At 42.5% G+C, this 19,365-nt stretch overlaps 2 protein-coding genes across 2 annotated transcripts in view; one reads left to right on the plus strand and one right to left on the minus strand.

The window, feature by feature from the left end:
* Nucleotides 1-17,443, minus strand: part of LOC133664872 (ATP synthase subunit beta, mitochondrial) — a 26,019-nt gene extending 8,576 nt beyond the window's left edge. The window contains exons 1-3 of the mRNA XM_062069852.1: nt 17,186-17,443; nt 15,912-16,085; nt 15,647-15,821 (exon numbers count right to left, since the gene is read on the minus strand). Coding sequence (XP_061925836.1) covers nt 15,647-15,821; nt 15,912-16,085; nt 17,186-17,291 — 455 coding nt within the window. The 5' untranslated portion in view covers nt 17,292-17,443. The remainder of the gene's footprint in view (nt 1-15,646; nt 15,822-15,911; nt 16,086-17,185) is intronic.
* The window catches only part of col28a2a (collagen, type XXVIII, alpha 2a), an 84,589-nt gene continuing 74,977 nt past the window's right edge, over nt 9,754-19,365 (plus strand). The window contains exon 1 of the mRNA XM_062069848.1: nt 9,754-9,861. Coding sequence (XP_061925832.1) covers nt 9,774-9,861 — 88 coding nt within the window. The 5' untranslated portion in view covers nt 9,754-9,773. The remainder of the gene's footprint in view (nt 9,862-19,365) is intronic.

Genomic DNA, 19,365 nt, shown 5'->3' on the forward strand with positions numbered 1-19,365 from the left:
CTAAGCAGAGGGTGTGGGAGCAGTTCGGGGAATCCATGGAGAAGGACTATCGGGCGGCACCAAAGCTGTTCTGGAAGACCATACGGCACCTCAGGAGGGGGAAGCAGGGAACCATCCAAGCTGTGTACGGCAAGGATGGGACTTTGCTGACTTCAAGTGAGGAAGTCGTGGGGCGTTGGAAAGAGCACTTTGAGGAACTCCTGAACCCAAATACATCAGACACACCCTCCCTGATAGGAGCAGGGCCTGAGGATGATGGGGGATCGACGTCGATCTCTCGGAGTGAAGTCACTGAGGTAGTTAGACAACTCCACAGTGGCAAAGCTCCGGGGGTTGACGAGATCCGTCCAGAAATGCTGAAGGCTCTGGGTGTTGATGGGCTGTCTTGGTTGATACGCCTTTTCAACATTGCGTGGAAGTCTGGGACAGTGCCGAGGGAGTGGCAGACTGGGGTGGTGGTTCCCCTTTTCAAAAAGGGGGACCAGAGGGTGTGTGCTAATTACAGGGGTATCACACTACTCAGCCTCCCTGGGAAAGTTTACGCCAAGGTACTAGAAAGGAGGGTCCGGCCGATAGTCGAACCTCAGATTCAAGAGGAGCAATGTGGATTCCGTCCTGGTCGTGGAACAACTGACCAACTCTTTACGCTTGCGGGAATCCTGGAGAGGGCCTGGGAGTATGCCTATCCAGTCTACATGTGTTTTGTGGATTTGGAGAAGGCGTATGACCGCGTCCCTCGGGAGATCTTGTGGGAGGTGCTGAGGGAGTACGGAGTGAGGGGAACCCTGCTGAGGGCCATCCAATCTCTGTACAACCAAAGCGAGAGTTGTGTCCGGGTGCTTGGATGTAAGTCGGATCCGTTTCCAGTGGGGGTTGGTCTCCGCCAGGGCTGCGCTCTGTCACCTATCCTGTTTGTGATTTTCATGGACAGGATTTCTAGGCGGAGTCGTGGCCATGGCGGAGAGGGTATACGTCTCGGGGGGCTAAAGGTTGCGTCACTGCTGTTTGCAGATGATGTGGTCCTGATGGCACCTTCGGTTCGTGACCTTCAGCTCTCACTGGATCGGTTCGCAGCCGAGTGTTCAGCGGCTGGAATGAGGATCAGCATCTCCAAATCTGAGGCCATGGTTCTCAGCAGGAAACCGATGGTTTGTACAGTCCGGGTAGGGGACAGGACTCTGTCGCAGGTGGAGGAGTTTAAGTATCTCGGGGTCTTGTTCACGAGTGAGGGAAAGATGGAGAAGGAAATCAGCCGGAGAATCGGAGCAGCTGGGGCAGTATTGCAGTCTCTCTGCCGCACTGTTGTGACGAAACGGGAGCTGAGCCAGAAGGCAAAGCTCTCGGTCTACCGAGCTATCTACATTCCTACTCTCACCTATGGTCATGAAGTGTGGGTAATGACCGAAAGAATAAGATCGCGGATACAAGCGGCCGAAATGAGTTTCCTCAGAAGGGTGGCTGGCATCTCCCTTAGAGATAGGGTGAGAAGTGCAGTCACCCGAGAGAGACTCGGAGTAGAGCCGCTGCTCCTTCGCTTGGAAAGGAGCCAGCTTAGGTGGTTCGGGCATCTCGTGCGGATGCCTCACGAGCGTCTCCCTAGGGAGGTCCTCGTTGCACGTCCCACTGGGAGGAGGCCCCGCGGCAGGCCAAGGACCAGATGGGGGGATTACATCTCCTCTCTGGCCTGGGAACGCTTCGGGATTCCCCAGGAGGAAGTCGCAAATGTTGCTCTGGAGAGGGAAGTCTGGGGGTCTCTGCTGGAGCTGCTGTCCCCGCGACCCGATTCCGGATAAGCGGTTGAAGATGGATGGATGGATTTTTATAAGATATATTTTTTGTAAGAACCACAATTAATAAATATATTTTAGTGAATAACTTATTGTTCAAATCTGTATATAAATATGTACATAAAGTGTTGTAATTATATTGTAAAATGGATGGAAGGATGGATGGATGGACGTTTAAAACAAAACTGTTATTATTAATTAGTAAGTATACATTTTTTTGAGCCTTTTTAGACAAAATCATATCATTGTAGTAAATTATGCAAATTACTCGATGATGTCATGGTGATCACGCCCATAGCCACGCCCATAGCCACGCCCCCACCGCGACAGGTATCTTGGCAGTTTATGGGAAACACTGGGTCTTATTATGCAAAACCAACTTTTCTTACATCTTGGTACTTCTTTTTGTGTATTTGGCATCCCTATAAGTCTTGAAAATGTTCAAGTAAACAAAGAAGGCATGGCGAAGATATTTATAAAATAATCTTGCCTTCTTCCAAACTTCCATCAAACATACCGTTTAGAATTGGAGACTTTAGTGACATAATTTGCCTTAGTTACATCAGCAGATATCTCTATATATCAGGGGTGGGCAATTAATTTTTACCGGGGGCCGCATGAGCTACCCGAGCACTGCTGGAGGGCCACATCGACAATATTTCAATTAAATTTTGCTCAATATTATTTTTGATATATACCGTAAGATAAATAATAATAATAATAATAATAATAGTAATACTTCAACATAGTGTGTGTAACAGCATTCCATGACTAATATATATAAATTAACATTAATAATAAATGACAGTAAAATAAGCACACGTATGACTGAGGAGTCATAGTGTAACTTTGTGTGGTGTTTGAGTTGTCCGACTTTTTGTGTGGCCTTAAACGCACCAGTGGTTTAGTGCTATGCGTGTTGGTGACAGATGACAAGTTGGTTTTGGCCTGGTTTGTACGGCAGAAAATGACTAGTTTTTCGAGATAGAATTGTTTTACTCATGTTTTTGGTGTGGTTATGTCCGAATATAAACAGTTTTGTTCAATAAAGTGATCGATATAATTCCTGTCCTCGAAGCATCTCGATAGACGTTACAATAATTGAACGGTGTTCAATTGAACGGTGTTGACGAACACCATTAGGGCCGCTTGTTGTCACTGTCACTCAAAGTTGCATTGCAAAATTCCATAGAATAAATATGTTTATTTTGTTTATAATTCAGATGGGATTTGATTTGGTGCGCGGCATATACTTGCTGCGCGCAGCGGACGCTTGAGCAGTGCGCAATTGCGCAGGCACGCACCTTAGGTGAGGGGACGTTGCTTTGCAGTTCATGTGTTGTTGAAAACACGGCATTCCTCATCAACTTTTCTCTTTTTGGCGTCTCGGGTGTAAACCGTGCATCACTTGTCGCTCCATGTGCACCTTCACTCGCAGGTTACACACGGACACACGCCCATAAATAATACTTTTCAAAATAAAAGCAGCACAGTTGTATTGCGCGCAGGACATAGATGTTTTTTCAACTTTATTTTGTAATTGCAGTTGTTCACATTCACTCACAATCACGCATACGTCCACACGGAAGTAATACAAATAACGATTTTCAAAACAAAAGCAGCACCGTTGTATTGCACACTCGACGTAGATACTTTTTACAATGTATTTTGTAATTTATAATTGGCCTCACGCGGGCCGGACAGGGACGCACAAAGGGCCGGATGCGGCCCGCGGGCCGCAGAATGCCCAGGTCTGCTATATATGGTAGAGGTTAACTTAAAGAGCTTTGCACAAGTTGCCATTTTTATTCAGGTGAAGTCAGTAAGTTCCTTCTTTTTCTCTATCCCCTTGTGAGGCACAGTCTCATACATGCACATACAAGCTAAAATTCTCCAATGTTGACATTTCTTAATACAAAGTAGCATAACTATCAGACTTGATATGGAAGTACTAAAAACTACAACATGGCTGACGAGGTGTCGACGCAGTTGAAGGGGGCTTGGCCTGGAGGAGGATTTCGGCTCGTAAATAAGACGGCGCATTCTGAAAAGACAGTCAGAAAGTGGCTTGAAAATGGTTTGGGAAACAATATCTATGCAAAATTTGGACCTAAGCACTACCATTACATGTTATGTAGACCGCACGGATATGTTTTAAATGTAGAAAAACAAATCATAATACGACCCCTTTAGGCAAATAGGCTTTTAGATTGTCTCTGTGCTATTTCTATTGAATACAGCTGCAAAATAACCCACCATGGGGCTAAAGAATGTTTCAACTGCCAGCAATTTGATAAAAAAAAAAAGTTGAAGAACACTATTGAATTAAAAAAATAATTAGTAGCAAAGTGAAAAGGTGGCATTCATGTAGCTCTGTCTTACCCTCCTTCATGTTAAATGTTCATCATTTGTATATACACTACCGTTCAAAAGTTTGGGGTCACCCAAACAATTTTGTGGAATAGCCTTCATTTCTTTTTTTTTCTTTTCTTTTTTATTATTATTTTTTTTAATAATGTCCTGCCCAGCTTCTCGGGCAAATCATATAGCAGATGTAGATGCCCATATCGGCTGTTCAGATTTACTTTACAAAAGAGAAGTGTAGGATACTTCTCTTGTTGCCTTACTTGTATTTTGACTTTATTAAATGTATTTATATTATCATTTGGTGCAGCCGGGCCGGAGCAGGAGGGGATAGAAAGAGAGAAAAAGGAAGACAGAGGGGGGAATTGTGGGGACAAGAGGGGGATAGACAGAGAGACAAAAACAACAACAGCAAACACAACAACAACAGAGCAACATCAGCAAATACGACATGTACAAATATGATGGTAAAAGTAATAGCAAATAAGCAGTTAGCGAAAATTTAAAAAAAATACAGAAATGACAATGAGCATTATTACACTAAAAATGGAGCAATATGAATACCAATAGAAATAGTGCTATTGATAATAAACAATACCAATACTTTACCTTTATAATCAACAATACAATTGTTAAAATGCAACAATACATATACATAATAACTTGAGATACGAAAGAATGCAGAAAAATGGAGGGGAAGAAAGAGAAGCAACCTACATTAACCTTGTAGATTGTTATAGTAACAATAGGTTAAGCTTTGTCAGTGTGCCATGTGTTATACCCAGTTTACCCTAGGGCAACAACGTTAATATATGTTTGATGAAACGTGATTATGTGCATGAGTGTATGTGTGCATATGTACTTGTATATGTACAGTATGTGTATATGTGTGCTTGTACAGTGAATGTATATGTACAGTATGTGTATATGTGTGTACAGCGAATGTATATGTACAGTATGTGTATACAGTATGTGTGTTTGAACAGTGAATGTATATGTACAGTATGTGTATATGTGTGTTTGTACAGTGAATGTATATGTACAGTATATGTATGGGTGTGTTTGTACAGTGAATGTATACGTGTAGTATGTGTATGTGTGTGTTTGTACAGTGAGTGTATATGTACAGTATGTGTATATGTATGTTTTTACAGTGAATGTATATGTACAGTATGTGTATACAGTATGTTTGTATAATGAATGTGCGTGTGGATGTACGAACTTTGAGTGTGTAAATATGTACTGTATTTATTTGTATATGTATGTGGGAGCGTAGGTACCTATGTATGTCTGTATGTATGTGTGTGAGTATATGTGAATTTGCATGTACAATACATTTGACTCCCAGTGTGTGCGGGAGCCAGAGTACGGCCCCAGCCTCCCGAGAGCCCATCCCACAAACAGTAGGTGTGGTGCCCAGGGAACCAGGGGCCACCGCCCCCACGCAGCCAATCCGGACAGCGACAGGAACCCCAGAGCCTGGCCCACCGCGCCGCCCACAAGGGCCAGCAGCAGGCCGCAGACAGACGCACCCGGCAGAGGACAAGGCACGAGAAAAGCAGGGGGCAGCCAGACCCCAAGCCAGCGAGAGACCACACCCCACACGGACAGAAAGGCGGGACGCCCCGCCCGAGGGGCCCAGAGACCCCCCGCAACCGGACGGGAAGACCGCCCCACCCACCCCCGGAGAGCGCGGCGAGGCCAGCCCACGGCCACCCCACCCAAGCCGGCCGCCACAGGACCACCCAGCACGGGGCCACGGGAACCACCCACCCCACCCGCAGGGACCCCAACGATGGAGATGGAACAACCAGCAACCGCCCCCCCGAATTAAATAAATAAATACATAATAATAATAATAATAATAATAATATTAATAAAATATATAAAAAAATAAGAATAAATAAATAATTAAATCTATTTATAAAAAAACTGGCCAACTCGCAGCACCTCGGAATACCCTGCAGCACCAAGCTACCACAGTAGACGCAGGGACCAGACCCAGCAGGCCCCAACCAAGACGGGCACCCGTAAGGGATGGACGGTGGGACCCAGGAGCTCCGACACACAGTCCGGATGCAGTAGCCTGAGGCGCCGAACCCCAAAGCAGGCCCAGAACGTACCCCCAGAAATATACATACATATATATGTACATACACATAAACATACACATGTACACATACACACACATGCATACACATACACATATATATACATACATACATACATACACACACACAAATACACATACATATACACAGTTTGTCAGCCCCGACAACCACCACGCGCGCGCACTGCCACCAGTCACAACATCAGCCACCCCCCTGTACCAGACCCAGCAGCCACGGGCGCCCACACCACAAACAAACGGCAGCAGAAACAGCAGCCACAACACCCCCAGACAGCCAGCACCACCCAATCAAATCAAAGCGATCAAAAAAACAACGAGACCGGCAACCACACGCCAATCACAGAGACCAGCCAGCGCCAGCCCGCCCAAACGCCAACACGCAAACAAGAGACACCAACACACACACCCCCCCCCCAACCAAAAGACCCCACCACCCCAACCCAAACCCGCACAAACACACCACCGCCCAAACAACCAAGACACAGTATCCACACCAGACACGGGCGCCGCGCCGCCACCACATCAAGTCGCCAACAGAGATCCCACAGCGCAAGGTCGGGCCACACGAGCACGGACCCCACCCAACAGGAAGCGAGACCCGCGCGACGCCACACACAAATAAATAATAAGATTAAACAAAAATAATAATAATTTTAAAAAAATAATAATAATAATAAAATGAAATACAAATTAAATTAAATTAAAAATAACAAATACAAATAATTAAATAAAATAAAGTAAGTAAATAATACTAATTATTAAAAAAATTAAAAAAATAAAAATAAAAATAAAATATATATATACATATATACACACACATATATATATATATATATATATACATATATATATATATATATATATATATACATATATATATATATATATATATATATGTATATATATATATATATATATATATGTATATATATATATATATATAAAATAATAATAATAATAATAAATTAATAAAAGCCTGGCAGGCCACCAGAACGCAGTCCCCGGAATCCGCGCCGGCCGACAAGGCAATGAGGGGTGTGCCAAACCCCAACCCCCCCACATGCATGTGTACAAGGCCCCCAGAGTGTCTACTGTGTAGTTAAAATTAGGAGGTCAGCCATTACAGCCGACCTCCAGTCCCTATTGATGCGTGTACTGTAGCGTGAGTGAGATATGTATGCTTGTGGAAACTAATAATGCGATTAAAATTGGGGGACATCAAGGTCTTGGTGGGTCCCAACCAAGCCGAGCCCTCCAAATCCAAAGTGTCTAATATGCAGCTAAGATTGAGGGATGGACGAGCAGGGGACAAGACAGGAGGACTGGAGCCCCATAGGAGGCATCCTCAACCCCCCGGCATGCCTCCCCGCAGGACAATCCCCCAAAGTCCTATATTTGTGTGACTGTGTGTGCTATAAGTAGGAGGAGTAGAGGGCCCAGACATCCCCCCAGTCCATGCGGCCGACAACCAGGAACTACGGCCAGGAAGCCGCCGCCGCCGCCCCCCCCCCAACGGCCCGTGACCCACACCAGACCACTTTAGCGTGACGCCACGCGAGCCCACCCCCCGCCAAACAAAGCCAGCCCCCGCCCGCCCCAACCCAACCCAGCAGAGCCCATACCAGCAACCAAACGCAGAAAAACTGCACAGCCCCATGCCCAATGCAAACACCGCATCCCGGCCATCCACACAGCAACGTACCCATACGAGTTCCGGCCAGGGGATGGCGACCCCCAACTGGGGAAGAAGTCAATGCACCCCGTCCGCACGCCAGCCCCCAAACCAGCTGGCAAGCCAACGCCAGCCAGCCCCCACAACCCCACAAGCGCACAGATACCAGCCACAGTTCCCCAACCACTCAACCCAACACAGCGACGCCAACCGCCGGCAGTACCACAGCAACCATCACCACCACCGCCCGTCCGCAGTACAAACACCCGCGGTCGCCGAAACCGAAACAAATAAAAGCGACCTACCCCGTAAACCACAACAACGCACAACCCCAGCTACCACAGAGGCCACCAACCCACCTACCCCAACTCATCCACATACAGGCCAATCGATCCACCGGACATCCACACCCATACACACACCTACACATACATACACACATACATACACATATACATACATATATGTATACACACATACATACACATACACACATATACATATACACATACACACACACACACACATATATACACCTACATACATATACATATGCACACATATACACACATATACATACACCAAAACAAAACAAAAACAAACAAAAAAAATAACAAAATAACAAAATAAATAAAAATAAAAATAATAATAATAATAATAATAATAATAAATAAAATAAAATAAACCCTTTAAATAAAATAAAATAAAAATAAACATGAGGCCAAACCCCGCAGCCTTTCCTGCACATCCAGGCCCCCCCGCCCACCACCCACCAGGCACCCCATCCGGCAAAAAGCCATAAGGGCTCAGCCCCACGCCCACAGCCGGCATGCCATGGCATCTCTGCAGGCCTGGTGCCGCGACACACACACATACCTACATACATACACACAGATTCCACCATACATACATACAAACGTACACACACACACACACACACACACACGCGCACCTATATATACACATATATAATTTAACAGAATAAATAAAATGTATTAAATAGATAATTAAAAAAATATATATAAGTATATATATATAAATAAAATTAATAAATAAATAAGGGCGGAGTAAAACACAGGAGGGAGACCCCCGCAGGGCAGTCGGGCAGCACCGCCGGGGCCCCAACAAGGGAAGCAAGCAGCCCCCCCAACCCGGCACCAGGCGGGCCCGCACAGCCGCAGCGTAGGGCGACCCCGGGCAGACCCCGCCCTGCGCCTCAGGGGAAGGAGGAAGCCCACAGACACCCGAAGCCAGAGGGGCACGAGCCGACCCCCCCCCCGACAGCGGCAAGCCCCGGCCCCACGGGCGCAACCCCCCGCCCAACCACCCACGAGAGGGGCAGCCCCCCACCCAGCTCCACCCGCACCCCAACCCCCGCCCAGGCACCCCCATCCACCCCCAGCCCCCAGACCACTCACGGTTCGGCCCGCCAGGCCGGCACCACGGAACACACCCCAGGCCCACCCGACCCCGCGGCACACGGCCCCCCCGGCACCCACGACCCCCCACCCACGGAGCAAGACCTCCGGGACAGAGCCCCAGCCCCGGCCCCCATGGGAATCAGGTCAGGATATCAATTAGCGGTGCCCAAAGAGATCTGAATTCTGTCAGTTGTTGTTTTGATTCAGCAGACATTCTTTCCATAACTACATAATCTAATAAAATGTTTTTGTAAAGGTTTATACATAAATTATTTTTTGATTTCCAATTCATGAGAATAGCTTTCTTGGCGATGCCTATTGCATTTATAAGGAGGTATGTTTTGTTTATATCAAAGTCAGTTGCGGAGAGATCACCCAACAGGCAGAGTGCGGGGGAGATGGGAATAGGAATCTCTAACGCTAATGATAGGTTCTCGCACACTCCAAGCCAAAAGTTACTCACGGGAGCACAGGACCACATTGAGTGTAAGTAGTTATCTACCTTATTATCTGAGCAGTGTACACAAATGTTAGAGTCAGCTAAACCCATTTTATACATTCTTAGACCGGTGTAATGTATTCTGTAAAGTATTTTGAGCTGAATCAGTCGTAAATTCGGATTCTTAATCCTGTGTATTTTACTTCTGTTTTAAATTTTATTTTTTAGTCTGTCCTTTGCCTTTATTTCTTTGTGGTGTACAGCCCTTTGTTTTTCAACTGTGGTTGTTTTTAAAGGGCTTTATAAATAAAGTTGGTATGGTATGGTATGGTAAACGAGAAGTATTGAGGCATATTTGTTTCCAGAATTCTGGGTCAAGGCTTGTGGATACGTCTGAATGCCATTTGGAAGTTGGGATACTAATTGTGTTATCTATTTTTGATAAGAGAGCATATAATTTGGATAAAGCTTTGGGGGCAGATGTTTTGAAGAATTTAACGGTCGTAGGATTACTTTCCCATGTTGTTTTGTTGAATCTTGCACTAATTACAGATTTGATTTGTATATATTCTAGGAATTTATTAGGATTGATTGCATATTGTGTTATTAAACTTTTAAAAGAGATAAAACTGTTTGCATTGATGATATCCCCAAGACATCTGACTCCTTTATCATACCATGTTGGAAAGTTCAATGGCTTCTTGTTTAAAAGAAAATCAGGATTATTCCAAATAGGCGTAAATTGACAGGGAGTGAGCGGGGATCCAGTTATTTTCAAAAACTCCCACCAAGCTGTTAAGGTAGTGCGTATATTAATACTTTTGAAGCAGTTGTGTTTTCGGAGAATTTGGCTAATAAAGGGCAAGTTAGAAATTGGGATCTCCTGGCTAAGTGATTGTTCAATCTCTAACCATAAACTATCTAATAAAGTGGGATTGGTCCATTTTAATATATATTGTAGTTTATTTGCAAGGAAGTAATATGAAAAGTTAGGGAGTTCTAGACCCCCGTATTCTTTTGGTTTTTGTAAAGTTTTAAGGCTGATTCGTGCTGGTTTACTCTTCCAAAGAAACTGATTGATGTGTGAGTCTAGTGATTTAAACCAGATTTGAGAAGGTTTGGTTGGAATCATTGAAAAGAGATAATTAACCCTAGGCAAGACCATCATTTTCACGGTAGAAACCCTTCCCATAAGTGAGATTGGCAGTGCTTTCCAACGCGCCAGATCATCCTCAATCAATTTTAGGATTGGGGAGTAATTCAAGCGATTCAGATCTGACAATGTGGAGGAAATATTGATTCCCAGGTATTTAATGTTCCCTTTATGCAGTGGAATCGATGAGGTGCTCTGAAAGTCAAAATTAATTGGTAACACAGTAGATTTGGACCAGTTGATTGAGTAATCTGAAATAGAACTGAATTTATTGATAAGTGAGATTGTATCTTGAAGAGAAGAATGTGGATTTTGTAAGAAAAGTAATACATCATCAGCATAAAGGCTTATTTTATGATGAACGGTTGCGGTATGGATGCCTTTAATATTTGCATGCTGTCGAATTGCGGTTGCAAGAGGTTCAATAAATATAGCAAACAATGACGGAGAAAGTGGACACCCTTGCCTTGTGCCCCTCATAAGATTAAACCTTGGGGAGATTTGGCTATTCGTTCTAACCGAGGCTGTAGGGAAACTATATAGGACCTTGATCCATTCTATAAATGAGTCTCCAAATCCAAATTTCTGTAGAGTAGCTAAAAGAAAATTCCAATTCACTCTATCAAATGCTTTTTCAGCATCTAATGAAACAACAGCTGTTTTTAAATTATGAATAACAGAATAGTCTATCACATTGAGTAGACGGCGAACATTGTTGGACGATTGTCTCTCTTTGATGAAACCTGTTTGATCAGGATGTACTATATATGGAGTGACTTTTTCTAATCTTTGAGCTAATACTTTGCAGATAATTTTAAGATCAGCATTAATCAGGGAGATTGGCCGGTAACTGGATGGAAGTGTTGGGTCTTTATCAGGTTTTAGCAAGAGACTGATTGTGGCAGAGTTCATATTTGGAGGAAGGAATGAGTTTTCTTTCATCTCTAAAGCCATTTTCGTAAATATCGGAGCTAGCAGTGACCAGAATGTTTTGTAGAACCCCACAGGGAACCCATCAGGCCCTGGTGCTTTATTGTTTGGCATCTGTTGAAGAGCATCGTGAAGTTCATCTACAGAAATAGCAAGATCTAAATTTGATACCTGCCTTGTATTTAATTTAGGTAAGTCTATACCATTGAGAAATGTCTCAATGTCTGAAAGAGATGGGTCAATCTGGGGTGTATACAAGTTTCTGTAAAAGTCTCTAAATATGGAGTTAATTTCCTCAGGAACGTGAGTAATGTTCCCCAGCTGAATCCTTAATGGATGGTATGGAGTTTTTTTCTTTGTTTAATTTTAGTTGGTTAGCCAAATATTTGCTTGGTTTATTGTCATGTTCAAATTTTTCTAAGCGTAACCTCTGGAGCAGGAATTGACTTTTCTTATCAATTATTTCTCTTAAATCTAATTTGAGTTTTCTCAGTTCGTTCAGAGTATGTTCATCTTGTGAGTTCGCATAAGCTATTTCTAATATTTTTATTTCATTTTCAAGTTCCTGCTCTAGTAAACGTTCCTTTTTTTTCTTGTATGATGAATAAGAAATAATTTTTCCTCGCATAACTACTTTTGCGGCCTCCCAGAGAATGCACGCCGTGATTTCTGGTTGATCATTAAAATCTAAAAAATCTGTCCATTCTTTCTCAAAATAGTTGAGGAAGTCTGGGTCCTTTAGTAATGATGTATTAAGTCTCCATTGTTTTATAGTTGCAGTTATAGTTTTGTTAGTGAGGGAAAGTGAGACAGGTGCATGGTCACTGATGATGATAGGATGAATGTGAATGTTTGCGATATCAGATAAAATTGAGCTACTAGTTAAAAAGTAATCAATGCGAGAGAATGAGTGGTGAACTGGGGAAAAATAAGTGTATTCCCTAAGAGTGTGGTGATAAGAACGCCAGGCATCGCAAAGACCATAATCGTTCATATATTGCTTAAGTATTACCACTGATTGAGACTCACGGTGACTTCCAGTCACTCTGGATTGATCTATATTTGGATTAAATACTAAGTTGATGTCCCCTCCTAGAATCAAGCAGTGGTTTGAGTGAGGAGAAAGTGAAGAGAAGAAAGTGTGAAAAAAGGAGGGGTCATCAACATTTGGACCATAAATGTTGGCGATACATAAGTTTCTCCCGTCAACAGAAATATTAAGAATGATGTATCTTCCCTCTATGTCAGTAATGGAGTTATGGAATGTAAAGTTGACCTTTCAACTAATGAGAATGGCTACGCCTCTCTGTTTGGAGTTGTAACTAGCAAAGTATGTGTGTGGGTATTGCGATGAATGCAGTTTTGAGGTATCGGACTTGGAGAGGTGAGTCTCTTGTAGTAAAGCAATGTCTGCTTGCATACTCTTCAAATGATTAAGAATTTTTATATTTTTTTCCTTTGACCCGACTCCACGCACATTCCAAGTGACAAACTGCACAGTGGACATACTAAAATAGACTGTAACTAAGTTTGTGGATGTATGTGTGTACTTTATGTGTAAATAATGCATGTCTGTATCTAAATGTAAGCCTATCATGCATATATGTAGGTGTGTATAGTGTGTATAGTTGTGCATGTATTAGCTGTGAGTGTAAATGCTGATGACGACAAGGGGACACACACAACAGGTGGAGAAATAGAAAGAGAAAAACAAAACAAAAAACATAAAAGAAAAAGAAAAGAAGAGAGTGGTGGATTAAACAGGTAGTGAAATAAGTAACATAAAAAGGAAAACAAAAAAGTAAAACAGTAAACATGTTGGTTTACCAAAAGAGAGAGAGAGAGCGAACAAGAATAGACTGTCGAGTTTCAGATGAATGTTCTCTTTTTCTGGCCATTTTGAGCGTTTAATTGACCCCACAAATGTGATGCTCCAGAAACTCAATCTGCTCAAAGGAAGGTCAGTTTTGTAGCTTCTGTAACGAGCTAAACTGTTTTCAGATGTGTGAACATGATTGCACAAGGGTTTTCTAATCATCAATTAGCCCTCTGAGCCAATGAGCAAACACATTGTACCATTAGAACACTGGAGTGATAGTTGCTGGAAATGGGCCTCTATACACCTATGTAGATAATGCACCAAAAACCAGACATTTGCAGCTAGAATAGTCATTTACCACATTAGCAATGTATAGAGTGTATTTCTTTAAAGTTAAGACTAGTTTAAAGTTATCTTCATTGAAAAGTACAGTGCTTTCCCTTCAAAAATAAGGACATTTCAATGTGACCCCAAACTTTTGAACGGTAGTGTATTTTGCATTTTTTTCACAATGTAAAATCAGAATTATCCTCTATAAAATGTGTTTTTTGTTAATACCGACGGATGTCTTATTATTTCTTACTGGAACCATTTAGTCAGTTTTCATACGAGTCGATCTTCATTTTGGAAAGGATAACAAACGAAGTACCACTATACCGGGGGTCAGCAACCCTCGGCTCTTTAGCGCCACCCTAGTGGCTCCCTGGAACTCTTTCAGAGATGTGTGAAAATGGAAAAAAAATTTTTACATATATTTTCTGTAGGAGAACAAACATGACACAAACCTTCCTAATTGTTAGAAATCCCACTGTTTGTGTTATACATGCTTCACTGATGAGAGGATTTGGCAAGCACCGTTTTGTCCTACTAATTTCAGCGATCCTTGAACTCATCGTAGTTTGTTTACATGTACAACTTTCTCCGATACTCCCACAGAAAGACGTGTTATATGCCACTATTTCTTTGTCTCATTTTGTCCACTAAACCACTAAACGTTTTATACTGTGCGTGAATGCAGAAAGGTGAGCTTTGTTGATTTTATTGATTTGCTGGAGTGCTAATCAGGCATATTTGGCCAATCCATGACTGCAAGCTAATCGATGCTAACATGCTATTTAGGCTAGCTGTATGTACATATTGCATCATTATGCCTCGTTTGTAGGTATAATTGAACTCAATTAATTTCCTTTACTTATGTCTTCTGTGTATTTAATTTATATTTGCATGTCTCATGACACATTATCTGTATGTAATATTGGCTGCATTTCTCATAGTTGTTTGTGTGCCATGTTGTTCCAGACCACAGCAAACGTTACCCAGCTTGCAAAGATTGTAATAAATCTATTAAAAGAAGACAGCCTGCCGTTTCCTTAAACTTGGACACACACATCTATACCTTTGGCCATACTGAGATAGTAATTTACAGAAGTTATCTCATCCTGTGAGAAGCCTCCATTTTACTAATGGTTTCCAATGTTGCAAAAATGTGTAGAATAAAAATTCAAATACAACATTTCTGTCAATGAAAATTTGCGTCAGCCTTTGATAGTAGGCTAATATAGACACTTACATCATGTGTTGCTTTCATTATAACACTTATATAAGACTTTTAACGTAATTTTGATAGTAGGCTAATACAACACTTATATAAGGCTTTTAATTTTTTGCGGCTCCAGACAGATTTTTATTTGTTTTTTGGTCCAATATGACTCTTTCAAAGTTTTTGGGTTGCCGACCCCTGCACGACCCTAATAACAGTACAACGAGCACAAACTTAGTTTGTCAAAAACGATAGTCAGATGGATATGAGTGTTTATTTAAAAAAATACTTTTGGTTGTCAGTTGCAGATGTGTAAAACCTGCATCATGTGTTAGGTTTTTGCTGGAATTTCTACGCAAAACAAGTCAAATGTGACTAAGGAAAACTTACTCTTTGGTGCTAATTGGACCACGTTCATCAATGGGTTCTCCAATGACGTTCATGATCCTACCCAAAGTTTCCGGCCCTACAGGGATTCTGATTGGGGCCCCTGTGTCAAGAACCTTCTGCCCACGAACCAGACCCTCTGTGCCATCCATGGCGATTGTCCTAACAGTGTTTTCACCTAAAGGAACACACAAGATGAAACGGTTAACTATTTGGGGATTTTATTTGAAGCATACTTCAAGTCATGTGCCACATTGGAACCACTGACCGAGATGTTGAGCCACCTCAAGAACCAGCCTGCTCTCACGGCCTGCCACCTCCAGGGCATTGAGGATGGGGGGAAGGCCTTCGTCAAACTGGACATCAACCACAGCACCAATTACAGCCACGATGCGACCATTGGCCAGAGCTGCCTGAGCAGCTGGGTTTGTATAGCCTCGCCCTAAAGAATAGACATAATTCCATCAATCAATCAATCAATGTTTACTTACATAGCCCTAAATCAATAGTGTCTCAAAGGGCTGCACAAGCCACAACGACATCCTGGGCTCAGATCCCACATCAGGGCAAGAAAAAACTCAACCCAATGGGATGACAATGACAAACCTTGGAGGAGACCACAGATGTGGGGACCCCCCTGGGCAACCGGTGTAATGGACATGGAGTGGATCTAGCATAATACTGTGAGAGTCCAGTCCATAGTGGATCTAACATAATAGTGTGAGAGTCCAGTCCATAGTGGATCTAACATAATAGTGTGAGAGTCCAGTCCATAGTGGATCTAACATAATAGTGTGAGAGTCCAGTCCATAGTGGATCTAACATAATAGTGTGAGAGTCCAGTCCATAGTGGATCTAGTTAATAGTGTGAGAGTCCAGTCCATAGTGAATCTAGTTAATAGTGTGAGAGTCCAGTCCATAGTGGATCTAATATAATATTGTGAGAGTCCAGTCCATAGTGGATCTAACATAATAGTGTGAGAGTCCAGTCCATAGTGGATCTAACATAATAGTGTGAGAGTCCAGTCCATAGTGGATCTAACATAACAGTGTGAGAGTCCAGTCCATAGTGGATCTAACATAATAGTGTGAGAGTCCAGTCCATAGTGGATCTAACATAATTCTAATTTTTAATTGTCTCCACAACATATAACTCATGCATGCTTATTGTACAAATTGTATAGGTTTGACCACCTGTTGCTTTAAATCACACTTTCAATATTACAATAATATAAAAATGTGGTACTGAGCTGTTACTAATATTTTGGTCAGACTATTTAACCAAATTGTAAATGACAGATTGTACAAGTTAGTGTATTTTTGCTACACTCAATATGAATGAGCAGCGTTTGACTTCTAAATGTCATTGTAGCAGACATGCCAAATAGCATCAAGTATAACAACAAAAACAATGACTTAATGTCGTTGTCACATATTCATCAAATAGATCCTTACAATGATGCCTTTGTTTTGAGCAAAATACAAGTAAGTAGAAGCCAAGTGCACACTTCAGAGGACAACACAGCACCATCATCAACTTACCCGGAGTAAAGTTCACATGTCGGCCGCCAAAAGTCTTCAATGAGTTGATAGCAGGCTTAAAAGCCTTTGGAGCGCTGCAACAGCAGCGTGCAGCTGCTCCGAGCATGGTTACGGTGGCTGAAGGACAGTTAAGCCGCTGAAGGACAGCAGAAAGATATTAAATGCACTGTGGTACACACTCATGGGTCCTGGCCACTGGGACACTACTGAGCATGCGCAGTCAAGCCGCTAAAGGACAGTGTATAAAGCATAGACATATATATCTATGGTATAAAGTACACACTCATGGGTCCTGGCCACTGGGACGCTACTGAGCATGCGCAGTCAAACCGCTAAAGGACACTAGTAGCCACTCCGGAGTCCCGGCCACTGGGACTGTGCTGAGCATGCGCAGTTTGTCCTGCACTCATGACCTCAATTTCGTCATTGCCGGGAAGGAGACACTCGTGTCAATCAAATCCTCTTATGTAGTTTTTTTTGTTTGTCTTGAAAATAAAAAGAGTTTAATAGCGTAAAAAACACAGATGAGCTTATTACGTCATTTCTGATAGGTGCCCCTCCTGTCATTCAAATTCGTTTTGTGTGGGTCAATTTTTTTTTTTTAAGGAGTTTATTTTTAAAATGTAAACTTCTTATCTTTTAAATCTTTTATTTAGAATTAAACAAATCATACAACTGCATTTTTTGGTGTTTTCAGAATCAGAATCAGAATAGTTTTTATTGCCATTGTTTGAGAACGGGTTCACAAACTAGCAATTTTTCTTGGTGCAACATAAAACACATATAACACAGAATATGGAAAAGTCCTACACAGTACTTTCAGTTCTATAGTTTTGTGAACATTGTGACATTCATTCAACTCAAGTAAGCCATTAAAGGCCTACTGAAAGGATTTTTATTTATTTAAACGGGGATAGCAGATCCATTCTATGTGTCATACTTGATCATTTCGCTATATTGCCATATTTTTGCTGAAAGGATTTAGTAGAGAACATCGACGATAAAGTTTGCAACTTTTGATCGCTGCTAAAAAAAAGCCTTGCCTGTACCGGAAGTAGCGTGACGTCACAGGCTGAAGGGCTCCTCACATTTCCCCATTGTTTACAATGCAGCGAGAGCAATTCGTACCGAGAAAGCGACGATTACCCATTAATTTGAGCGAGGATGAAAGATTTGTGGATGAGGAACGTGAGAGTGAAGGACTAGAGTGCAGTGCAGGACGTATCTTTTTTCGCTCTGACCGTAACTTAGGTACAAGTTGGCTCATTGGATTCCACACTTTCTCCTTTTTCTATTGTGGATCACGGATTTGTATTTTAAACCAGTGGTCCCCAACCACCGGGCCACGGCCCGGTACCGGTCCACGGACCGATTGGTACCGGGCCGCGCAAGAAATTTAATTAAAAAAATAATAATAATAATTTTTTTTAATTTTTAAAAAAATTTTTTATTAAATAAACATAAAAAACACAATATATACATTATATATCAATATATATCAATACAGTCTGCAGGGATACAGTCCGTAAGCACACATGATTGTATTTCTTTATGAACCCCCCCCCCGGTCCGTGGGACAAATTTTCAAGCGTTGACCGGTCCCCAGCTACAAAAAGGTTGGGGACCACTGTTTTAAACCACCTCGGATACTATATCCTCTTGAAAATGAGAGTCGAGAACGCGAAATGGACATTCACGTGACTTTTATCTCCACGACAATACATCGGCGAAGCACTTTAGATACGGAGCTAACGTGATAGCATCGTGCTTAAATGCATATAGAAACAAAAGAAATAAATCCCTGACTGGAAGGATAAACAGAAAATCAACAATACTATTAAACCATGTACCTGTAAATACACGGTTAATGCTTTCCAGCTTGGCGAAGCTTAACAATGCTGTTGCTAACGACGCAATTGAAGCTAACTTAGCAAAGGGACCTCACAGAGCTATGATAAAAACATTAGCGCTCCACTTACGCCAGCCAGCCCTCATCTGCTCATCAACACCCGTGCTTACCTGCGTTCCAGCGATCGACGGAGCGACGAAGGACTTCACCCGATCATCCGTGCGGTCGGCGGCTAGCGTCGGATAGCGCGTCTGCTATCCACTTCAAAGTCCTCCTGTTTGTGTTGCTGCAGCCAGCCGCTAATACACCGATACCACCTACAACTTTCTTC

This window comes from Entelurus aequoreus, linkage group LG14 (genome assembly GCF_033978785.1).
Source record: "Entelurus aequoreus isolate RoL-2023_Sb linkage group LG14, RoL_Eaeq_v1.1, whole genome shotgun sequence".
In the NCBI taxonomy this organism is placed as follows: domain Eukaryota; kingdom Metazoa; phylum Chordata; class Actinopteri; order Syngnathiformes; family Syngnathidae; genus Entelurus; species Entelurus aequoreus.